This window comes from Anomaloglossus baeobatrachus, chromosome 2, assembly GCF_048569485.1.
Source record: "Anomaloglossus baeobatrachus isolate aAnoBae1 chromosome 2, aAnoBae1.hap1, whole genome shotgun sequence".
Lineage (NCBI taxonomy): Eukaryota > Metazoa > Chordata > Amphibia > Anura > Aromobatidae > Anomaloglossus > Anomaloglossus baeobatrachus.
Window position 1 is genome coordinate 719192414 of NC_134354.1, and position 12091 is coordinate 719204504.

At 42.0% G+C, this 12091-nt stretch overlaps 1 protein-coding gene across 1 annotated transcript in view; it reads right to left on the minus strand.

The window, feature by feature from the left end:
* KL (klotho) overlaps positions 1–5695 on the minus strand; it is a 69565-nt gene extending 63870 nt beyond the window's left edge. The window contains exon 1 of the mRNA XM_075334609.1: positions 4838–5695. Coding sequence (XP_075190724.1) covers positions 4838–5542 — 705 coding nt within the window. The 5' untranslated portion in view covers positions 5543–5695. The remainder of the gene's footprint in view (positions 1–4837) is intronic.
* Positions 5696–12091: the final 6396 nt, after the last annotated feature.

Genomic DNA, 12091 nt, shown 5'->3' on the forward strand with positions numbered 1-12091 from the left:
CCGGATGTGTATCACGAAAACCGTGACCCCAACGACATATCGCACGACAGATTGTCTCGTGTGACGCCTGCATAAGACCACAACAGGTTGAAACGCGTTAAATGGGACTGCCTGCCTTAACCATTAATATGGATCTTTTGAATTTATAATAAATTGAAGATTTTATGGAATTACCATAAATTCTCTTTTATGGACTTATTATTGCCCATTGGTGGCTGATGGGTGATTTGGTCTCCACATTCAAGAATTTTAAGAGCAGGATCCTAAACAAGTCAGTGGTGAGTGTCTTTTGGGAACTTTGCTTATGCTCTAGGTATAGAGGTTCTCCTCATAAGCTTCTAGAAGTACATTAAATTAAGTTTGAAAAAATGCACAATAAAACATCAGAAAATAAAACGGTTATAATAATACATATTAGTATCATAACTAAAAACTCTTCACACAGCAGGTATATTTTTTTTTTTTACAAAACCCTTTCCAAAACGGATATTCATCCAAAACATTCAGAACTTTGTCCACAAATAAAATGATGGACTAATTTTAAATTGCAATCTCAGATTCTTTTGTGCTTTACAATTTAATTCCTCATAAAAGGGTATTTCTATTTTATAATGTTACGTCACATTAGTAAGATATGCCATGATTAAGAAACATTCGGACACACTGGCTGGAAATGCGTAGGGTCGGTCAGCTTTTTCTCTCCAGGATGTCCTGTTTTTAGTTGTGTGGCTATTTTCTGCACAATATGGATTGAATAGAATATTTTTTTATTTTAACCTATTTTTTACTGCTTTTCTTGGGAATTAATTTTTATTAGTAAGATATGCCATTACATGATTGGTGTGGGTCTGACCTTTGGGACCCCACTGATCCCAAGACTGAAGGAATAGATATTTCTTTGGCTTTTTTGCTACACAGCAGGGCTCTCACTCACCTGCAGTACAGGGAACTGCAACACACTTCCATTCATCTAATGTTGGGCTTCTTTTATTCTAAGGGTCTCAGAAGCTGAGATACAATATAAAATGAAGGGGTATGATATTCCATTAAATGCTATCAAAACCACCATTTTATACGTAACTATGGACCAGTGAGCACTCACTGCAGGTGGAAGAAAAGCAATTACGACAGCTGAATAGGAAAGGGTTCTTTACAGTTTGAGCAGTCAGACTGTTTAATGCCCTACCACAAGAGTCAGACACTATAACAGCTTTTAAAAAAGAGCTGGATGATTTCCTCAGTACACAAAACATTGTCAGTTATCAATGATTTAGTGACAAAACATGTAATTGGTGGAGGAAGGTTGTACTAGGTGGACCTTGGTCTTTTTTCAACCTAAGTAACTATATCAAAGCCATAACATAAAATCCGTCTGGCTGGTTTTCACTGCATAAAAATTCACATCAGACTGCACTTTCTCATACAGAGGACTACCGCAAAAACAAATAGCATGCGGTATATGTTTATTTACAACATGCAACGCAGTAAGGAGAAAAAAATATAAGGTGGCACTCAACGTCCTATTAAAAAAAACCAAAAAACTTTATTTCAGTTCCTTAAAAACATGGATGCAGGTATTTGCAGGCGGTGTTGTGGCCGACAGCCATTTCGCGCACATGTGTGCTTCAACAGATACTGTGCGCGAAACGGCCGTCGGACACAACGCCACCTGCACGTACCTACCTATTTTTTAAGGAACTGAAATAAAATGTTTTTAAAATGGGACGGTGAGTGCCACCTTACGATTTTTTTCTCTTTACTGTGTTACCTAATGCCTTCCACTTGCCCCTTTCACCCCATTATAAGTCGGATTACGATTTTCTATACCTGGTATTTTAATACATTATTGATCAATTGGTGAATGACTTTATCAAGAATGTTTTATTTAAGTGTCCCTATTATATGGCATTCATCACAGGCGTCTGTTGGAACTATATATGCTGAGAATGTACGTACACAGGTCATGTATGTTGGTTTTGCAAATATGTGTGGTTTTCAATTCATGTAGAATACATTATCATTTATATTCTGAAATACTGGATTGTTGTCTTTTATAATGACATCAGATTCGGTCGATCTCGGCCTCCATGCTTTATCCCCTTGTGTGTACTGAAGAAATCAATGTTCTCTGTATTTATGGTCTACGATACATTAGGGAATCAGACAGAAAACATATCTTGTATCATCCTACTGACTGCATGCATTCATGCGCATATAGTGATTTAAGGATAATGGAAGAGCTTAAAGGAGAAAACGTTCAGCAACAAGTGGAAGAAAACAATCACAGAAAGGATGAGCATCTCACTGAGAAGCCTGAACACTGATAGGCAGGAGATTAAGGGAGGAAATATTCTCAATGCCATCATGAGTAATAACTGACTTGATCAGTGGCAGACACAGACAAAAATGTCCCCTTTGTAAAAACAGAAAATGGGCCCTATGTAGTCCAGTAAAGCGGGCTTTACACGCTGTGACATCGCCGCTAGCCGATGCTAGCGATGTCGAGCGTGATAGCACCCGCCCCCATCATACGACCGATATGTGGTGATCGCTGCCGTAGCAAACATTATCGCTACGGCAGCGTCACACGCCCATACCTGCTCTGCGACGTTGCTGTGACCGGCGAACCGCCTCCTTTCTAAAGGGGCGGTTCATTCAGCGTCACAGCAACGTCACTAAGCGGCCGCCCAATCAAAGCGGAGGGGCGGAGATGAGCACCTCCTTCCTTCCTCATTGCTGGCGGGACGCAGGTAAGGAGAGGTTCCTCATTCCTGCGGCGTCACACGTAGCGAGGAACGATGAACAACATCGCTACTGCAGGAGCAACGATAATTGGGAAGAGGGGGCATGTCACCGATTAGCGATTTTGAACGTTTTCGTGATGATTCAAAATTGCAAATAGGTGTCACACGCAACGACATCGCTAATGCGGCCGGATATGCGTCACAAATTCCGTGACCCCAACGATATCGCTTTAGCTTTTAGCTTACCTTTACACTTATAAAAATGCACAATTCCACCTACTTTGGAGGTAGAAATGGGCCCCCTATACAAATTGCACCTATGTTAAGCCTCCCCCTATACTTGATGCTTTAAACTTAAACCATATGCATATATTGGCAAATCATTTTTTTTTAAAAAATGTTTATTTGTTTTAAAGTGCAAAGTAAAAGTGGTTGTCCCCTTTCAGAAAACTTTCTGCTTTAATTTGCGTTAGTTATAAAAAAAAAACCTGTGTACTGTCCCTGTCCCTGTCATTTGTCTACAGCTCTGATCTCACACTGACAGCGCCGCAGCCAATCAATGCCTCTGTTTGTATAGACAGCAGTGGCCATTGAGCCCTGACCACCATAACAGATCGTTTTTTACCCTTACATCTGTCGGGAGAGAGTCGGCATGCCCCCCCATACTTATTACACTGTCGGCAAATCTGGAGGGTTTGTCCGACATTAGTCTAATATATATGGGGGCCTTAACACTCAAAGATACTTGTATGTATATATGCATGTGTGTATATATATATATATATATATATATATATGTATGTATATATATACATACACATACCGTATTTTTCGGATTTTAAGACACACTTATCCTCATAAAAATTTGGGAGGAAAATGAATGGTGTGTCTAATAATTCGAATATAGCTTACCAGGAGCTGGTGGAGAGCTTTAGCAAGAGGCAGGGACGATGCTGCGGCTGTGGGCGCAGTACTGCAGGGGCCATGTTGGCGGTGCGGACTTCAAACAATGGCACCCGGAGTCGTCGCATGCGCAGATGGAGCTCTCAGCTCAAGATTTCATCTGCACACACGTCGCCTCTGGCCTACTGATCTCCCAGCAACGGACTTAAGGAAAATGGCGCCTGGAGGAGGCATGTGTGCAGATGAGATCTTGGCTTGTCATTGAGCCGACTGCTCAATCTGCATACGCGCCGACTCCGGGCACCATTTCTTTGAAGCACGCACCGCCGCCAGTTTCATGGTGTTTGCCTACCTCACAGTGCTGCCGCCAGCAGTGTGCATCTGGGCTCCCCTCCGCACCGCCTGCAGCATCACCCTGCTCCACCACTGCCCCTGCCTCCTGTGACCCTGCTCCACCACTGCTGTTGCCCCCCACCGGTAAGACACCCCTTAGATTATAAAACGGACACTTTTTTTTTTTTTTTACCCTTTTCTCTAAATTTGGGACACATCTTATAATCCAGTGCATCCTATAAACTGAAAAATATTGTATATATATATATATATATATATATATATATATATATATATAAATTATACAAACACCTCACAGTCCATCTCTGTAATCTCAGATAAATAGATAACCAGTTTATTTATCACGAACATTTATAGCTCCAAGTAGCTTAGATACTAGAGATATTCCTGTGCAATTATTGCAAGTTACAAGCAATTTCTCCTGCTCCTTATCCATCTGAGCTTCTTGTTGTATATGTATTTTATCGATCAACAAACCCAACTCCTGTTCTCTGGTTTACACTAATAATTCCTGCACTTATTTCTTCACTATAGATTATCAGGAGTTCTCATCTATGAGTAGAAGTATTAGAATTTCTTATGCAAAAGTCAAGAACACCAGGGTTAAATCATTAAATCTCTTATTCTATTGACCTTCAAATTTATAATTGGCAATTAGAGGACTACCATAACTTCCATTTATGATCTAAATTAATAAAAAAGATGAAATAATAATGAATGCTAAAATATACAAATATAGTTAGAGAAGTATTAGCTTCAAAAGTAGATAAAAAGATGATAGAAACATAGATAGATAGATAGCGTTTGCCATACTCTATGTTAGTTTCGCCACTTACCTTTATGAGATTGTGTCCAGCTCTGTACCCCAGTAACTTCTCTCCTTTAATGCCAGGTGGTAAACTGCCGGTAGAGTATCCATGCCAAGCCACCACATAAGGATTGTCAATGGTAATCCAATACTTCACATCTTTTCCAAACAGTTTAAAACAGGCTTTAGCATAATCTTCAAAAACTCCCACCATGGACTCGTTGACCCATCCACCATAGATATCCTGTAGCCTCTGAGGTAGGTCCCAATGGTAGAGGGTAACTACAGGTTTTATGCCCATCTCCTTCAACCTGTGGATGAGTGCCCTATAATAAGAATACCCTGCCTGACTGGCACCAGCATTTGTCCCATTAGGGAACAACCTTGACCAAGAAATGGAGAATCTGTAATGTGAGACCCCCAAGATCTGGAGAGCTGATGTGTCCCTGTAGAGGTTGTTGTAGCTGTCACTGGCCACGTCTCCTGTGGCACGTCCATCCTTGTGGCAATGGGTGTCCCAGATAGAGGGTGCCCTGCCATCCTGCTGCCAGCCGCCCTCCACCTGATAGGCAGCTGTGCCCACTGCCCACATGAAGTCTTGAGGGAAGGTATCATAGAGGAACAGGTTATCTTTAGGGAAAGGCAGCTTTGCAAATCTATGCCATATAGTCTCTGACCACACAGGTAGCCAGCAGCCAAGTGTAAGCCATACCACCAGCAGTACCATCATCATGAGAAGTCTTCTTAACAGAACAGGAAGATGATAGGACCCTCCAACTGGCAGCTCTATATATCACCTGCCCACCATGGGCCGTGAACAACGTACTATAGCAGGGAGGGAGAAAACATTAATAATTAGCTCCAGGAGATCATCAACTGCAGAGCTTCCTCCTGTGCTGTGAGAAACAGCAATGTTCAGAGCCACATACACACTCACAAGTAGCTCTCTCCCTCCTCCTCCTCCTCCTGCCCTCCACACTGTCACACACTAATTACACCCAGGGATGCAGGGGCACAGAGATAAGGTGCACAAGGTATGGGTGCAGCAATAAACAGGCACAATAGGGGGCACAGTGAGAGGAGCGGAGTTCACAGAGGGCACAGAACTCAGCCATGGATGGAGAAATCTCACTGTAGAAACTGCAAAGGGAGAGATTATGGGTCAGGCAGGTACAAGGTTTTATAATGCAATATATTTATACCGTGACATTCTCCTGTGCAGTGCAAGTGTCTTCTGTCAGTTGTAAAATTCACTACAGTTCAAATGTTCAAATATGATTTTCCATCATTATGGGTTCATCACATAAATACGACCCTCCAGGGGAAAGTAAAGAGTTGACCAAAAATAGCCAATATGTTGTATGGATAGATATCGGGTGCCTAAAACTGAGGCATGGGCTGGGACCCGCAATGTTTGGAGAAGGCCACATGAGTTGGTGGGATGACCAGGACAAGGAATTGATTGGATGTGTGAGACTTTGGGCCTTTATCGTGGTGGTAGGGAGGAGGGGGTCAAAGTAAGAGTCTAAAATGGTTTAGGCACAGAGTTGAGTGAAAAAGAAAAGGAAGAAAATGTGGACAAGGGTTTGTCCACATTAGTCTAGTTGGATGGAGTGAGGACAGGTGAGCACAGATCACACTCTTAGGGTGATGGTCTGTTTGAAACCCATTGCTGTCCACCCATCAGCCATTCTGCTGATGGAGTAAAGACTCCATGAGTTTTAGACATGGAAGAGAACTTCATAACTTTATGTGACAGGAACAGGGAGTTTGGAAGATAGTAATGTGGCACCCCTGAGGCTTCAGTCGCCACATGATATTGCACCTCAATTAAGGTGAGGTACTCATCCTGGATCCGGAGGAGTTCGGTGCTGGTTCCACAACATACAAACTCATACATAGTTAGGTTGCTCTCCCCAATGGGGACTGGGCTAGGGTCGGGTGTTAAGGTAATCACCAAACATGGGGGGCTGCCACCCACTAGTGACAGGGAAGCGAGGAAGCAGCGGCCACCAGGGGGAGTGAGGAGCTTACACAGCAGTAAGGAGTTCTCCAGCAGGAGAGGACAGGAGCAGACGGGTTTTTCAGTAGCTACTGTGGGACATAGGAGACAATACGGTAGTCAAGTGGAGAGCTTCATTGCTCCCTCGGGACCGGCGGGGTTCAGGGTGCAGAGCCCTAGTGTGGAACAGACTTCACGTTGTATCACTAGAATCTGCAGGACAGGAGGATTGTATGTTCCTCTGGCCACCACAAGATCCCGAAGCACAGTGGCACATAGGGTTCGGAGTCATGATCAAAGTCAGGCCCCATCATGGACCCATGTCACCGTGTCAGGATCAGCTGGAGCCCATGATGGCAGAGATCGGCACCCTTAGACAACACTTGAACTGTGAGTAAAAAGACCTGGAACTGCAGCAGCTGACTCAACCTCTTATTGCCGGCACCCCATGCTCCGGTGCCAACAGCCGCTACTACCTCCATCATCCACCCTGGGGCCACCTGTGGGGAGCAGAACCATCCTTGCTGCGACACCTCTAGAGGACATCACCCAAAGCAGCAGCTAATCCCTAGCCGCGTACCACAGGTGGCATCACGGGACAACTACAACTCCTAACCTCCTCAACCTCCATCCATCATCCCACCATCATGCCATCCTCCTTCCTTTTATTGTACACCTCGGGGCCACAAAGCCAGGTAGGGCCACCCGTGACATCCCAGACCCAACATCACTGGCCCGGCGACGAGTATATTTGACCCCTTGCCCCGTGGGTGCTACAGTAACATTCATAAGAAGGGGCTTCCCCTGAGATGAATTATTAATGGACAGAGTTAGACTGGATCCCTACCAGGCTTAGGTCATAGCAGTATATTATTTGTGCTGCATTAAGTTCCTCTTGAATTAGTCTGACGTGGTTGAGGGGTGGAGAAGAGAAGCCAATGCTCTAACAGTAAAGCTAATCACTTCCAATGACCTCTACTTGATTTTAGCTGGAGTTACCGTACTTTGTAAATGTATTGAGTTATGTTATAACGTTTTAATTAAAAAGTTATTGTGGCTAATAGAGTGATGTTTGATTATTTCTAGGAAATAGAGGGGACGGTTTGGGGCATTTTCCCATATGTAAGTCATGGCAGCTTCTCTCTCAGACTACTTTATGTATCGCGAGCTGGCCTATACAAACAGTAAGAAAGCTGACTCTCTAGTGCCACCTATTAGAGATAGGCAATGTTGACGCTATAGTAAGCTCTGTCACATGCCATAGGTTAGTCAGCCAATCCAGAATGCTCTCTAAAAGTAAAATAATCTCCTTTTACACACAGCTATTTCAGAGTTTTTGCCCCTCATCAATACAAATATGAAGAGTATTTGGCTGCTGGAAGACTGGTCTTTAATAGAGGATGAGAGGGTAAAGTTTCTCATAGAGGATTGCCTAGCTGACATACGGAGGCTTATAGGCCAGGCAATGCTTTATGGCAAAAAGGCTGCTTATAGGATCAACATTGAGTTATAAGTGGCACTAGTAAGCCAGTTTTCCACCTCTTGGAAGAGGCTTTTTACATACTTTTTTTTCCCCAGGGAGCATTATCTGGCCTATAAGCCTCCCTTATCCATGGAGAGACTTTAACTTGTAGACCTTGGAAGTCTGAGACATACTTTCCCTCCCATTCCTACAGTTGACTAGATCATTTAGTCTCTGTCTTCCTTTTTCCGGCATATAGGAATTGGGTTTGTCTTAGAATCCCTAATTACTCGAGGTATAAAGTTGTCTAGACTGTGGCAATCATTGTGCAGAGCAGGGTGGCCTCCAGAACAGGGTGGGTAACCGGGTGTCTATCTGCTTACCCTGCTAACTTTGATAGAGAATAACTTTACATGCTTAACCAAGAGCGAGACACCATAATCTATGGATCAATTAGGGTCAGAAATGTCCCAGACTCCACCAATTATACGTTTTATAGTTCAAATGCCTGATTGTAAGGATGAGACCACACGTTGCATCTGACTGCGCAGACGAAACTCTGCCAAACCATGGTGGCCAATTTGTTTCAAAAACTATTGGCCATTGGCCACCATGGAAGAGTGGAGTTTCGACTGTGACAAGATGCACAATTTTCCCTAATGTTTCAATGACAAGAATTTGTTAAATCAGCACTTTATGAGCTAGAGGGCCTCATTTAGTTATCAGTAGGGAAAACTTTTAAAAATGTTTTCTATTCTTGGATGAATTTTCAAAGTCAGTACATAGGCTCAATTAAGTCGAGAGTTCAATACAGATTGTATTGTGAAATCTGGTGACAGATCCCCTTAAAATAAAAAATACTCAACACACACCACAAAAAACTATTATCTCTTGTCATTACTCAACGTTTGCAGAGCCACTTGAGATCCGGAGCCAGCTGCACAATCAATATACAGAAGATTTCCAGCAATGCTAACCTTCTCAAGAAGTCATACATCCGTCAGCTGCCAATTTTAGGATCTGCGCATACGGTTTGTACTAGCTCTACTATTCAATTACCTGTTTATGAATGTTTCTTGGTTGAGCAATCACTCAGAAAAAAAGTACAAAAACAAGGGCAGAATTATTCAGGTGAGATCAAGTTCCATAGTAACAGCATGAATCACATTGCAAGAAAGCAAACAATACTGTACACGAATGACACTATAAAAATGGTATGAAAGGCTATGGACACCTTGGGCATGGAGAAAATTATTTTTTACATATGTTAGGGCAATATTATTTATTAAATGTAGCCACTAACTTTTCGTCTCCCACCCTCATTGATTTTCAGAAATCCTGATATGCAGTTTGTAGCCGGGTTCAGGTTTCAGATTTTTCTCTTGTGTGAGTGTTTCTCTTAGTAATATAGGCTGGCTGGATGGAAGGTTTCTCTCAGTAATATAGGCTGGATGGAAGGTTTCTCCCAGTAATATAGGCTGCATGTAAGATTTCACTCAGTAATATAGGCTGGATGTAAGGTTTCTCTCAGTGATATTGGCTGGATGTAAGGCTTTTTCCCAGAAATATAGGATGGATGTAAGGTTTCTCTCAGTAATATAGGCTGGATGAAAGCATTCTCTCAGTAATATAGGCTGGATGTATGGTTTCTCTCAGCAATATAGACTGGATGTAAGGTTTCTCTCAGTAATACAGGTTGTATGTAAGGTTTCTCTCAGTAATATAGGCTGGATGTAAGGTTTCTCAGTAATATAGGATGTATGTAAGGATTCTCTCAGTAATATAGGCTGGATGTAAGGATTCTCTCGGTAATATAGGCTGGATGTAAGGTTTCTCTCGGTAATATAGGCTGGATGTAAGATTTCTCTCGGTGATATAGGCTGGATGTAAGGTTTCTCTCGGTAATATAGGCTGGATGTAAGGTTTCTCTCAGTAATATAGGCTGGATGTAAGGTTTTTCTCAGTAATATAGGCAGGATGGATGGTTTCTCTCAGTAATACAGGATGGATGTAAGGTTTCTCTCAGTAATATAGACTGGATGTAAGGATTCTCTCAGTAATATAGGCTGGATGTAAGGTTTCTCTCAGTAATATAGGCTGGATGGAAGGTTTCTCCCAGTAATATAGGCTGCATGTAAGATTTCACTCAGTAATATAGGCTGGATGGAAGGTTTCTCTCAGTGATATTGGCTGGATGTAAGGCTTTTTCTCAGTAATATAGGCTGGATGTAAGATTTTTCTCAGTAATATAGGCTGGATGTAAGGTTTCTCTCAGTAATATAGACAGGATGTAAGGTTTCTCCCAGTAATATAGGCTGCATGTAAGATTTCACTCAGTAATATAGGCTGGATGTAAGGTTTCTCTCAGTGATATTGGCTGGACGTAAGGCTTTTTCTCAGTAATATAGGATGGATGTAAGGTTTCTCTCAGTAATATAGGCTGGGTGAAAGCATTCTCGCAGTAATATAGGCTGGATGTATGGTTTCTCTCAGCAATATAGACTGGATGTAAGGTTTCTCTCAGTAATACAGGCTGTATGTAAGGTTTCTCTCAGTAATATAGGCTGGATGTAAGGTTTCTCAGTAATATAGGATGTATGTAAGGTTTCTCTCAGTAATGTAGGCTGGATGTAAGGATTCTCTCAGTAATATAGGCTGGATGTAAGGTTTCTCTCGGTAATATAGGCTGGATGTAAGGTTTCTCTCGGTAATATAGGCTGGATGTAAGGTTTCTCTCAGTAATATAGGCTGGATGTAAGGTTTTTCTCAGTAATATAGGCAGGATGTAAGGTTTCTCTCAGTAATCTAGGCTGGATCGATGGTTTCTCTCAGTAATACAGGATGGATGTAAGGTTTCTCTCAGTAATATAGGCTGGATATAAGGTTTATCTCACTCATATAGGCTGGATGTAAGGTTTCTCTCAGTATTATAGGGTAGATGTAAGGTCAGTTTATATCCAGGGTGCTGGAGTCTTCAATGGGTATCATGTATCAGCATGGCTCCAATACTCTATGTGTTTGCTCTCCATGTGTTTTTCTTCTTATCTGCAGCCTGTTTTCTTTGCTTTCCTTGAGATTCTCTCTCTCTTCTCTATGCTGTGTAAATCTATATAATTCCCTCTCACCTTACCTCCTGCTGTCTCTAACACTAAAAGAAGAACAAAGAAATCAGTCAGGACCATGAGCTCTGATGGATTTGTAACACTTTTGCAAAAGGACTGGACTAGATAATAGGTCTAAGGCTATATTCCACATCCTAATGAATTTTATGATCCATGAGAAATGAACAGTTTTTCCTCAAGCATCATCCTAGTTGCAGCTGGGTTTTTTCCACACTTTTTGTTTTCACTGAAGAGATGTCTTTGTTCTGAAGACAATAAAAAGACCCCGAGATTTGATATGGGGGCAAAAATGAACCAAATCATGTCTTCTGATTTTCATCCGTTTTTCATGGATTTTCAGTGACTTGTACAGCTAAGTTTTGACCTGAAAACATGGATCAAGATCAAAATAAGACAAGGCTAAAATCATCCCAGTTGAAGCCAGTGTGCATAAAAGGGCAGAATAATGCACAAAAGTGAGGACAGCAGTGATCTGCAGGTGCCCAAGCTTCCATGATTGTAGCCTGACGTCACACACACAGCGAGAGAATCAACTTACATACAGTGACATCACTGAGCATTAATATCATTTATGGAGGCAGACTCGTGGCAAGATCTATGTCCCACCCAGAGATCCTAATATCTCAATAACATAATAGTAAATATAAATAGTAAAAACATGGATTCCTTTGCAATACGTAATCAGATTGTAGAAAC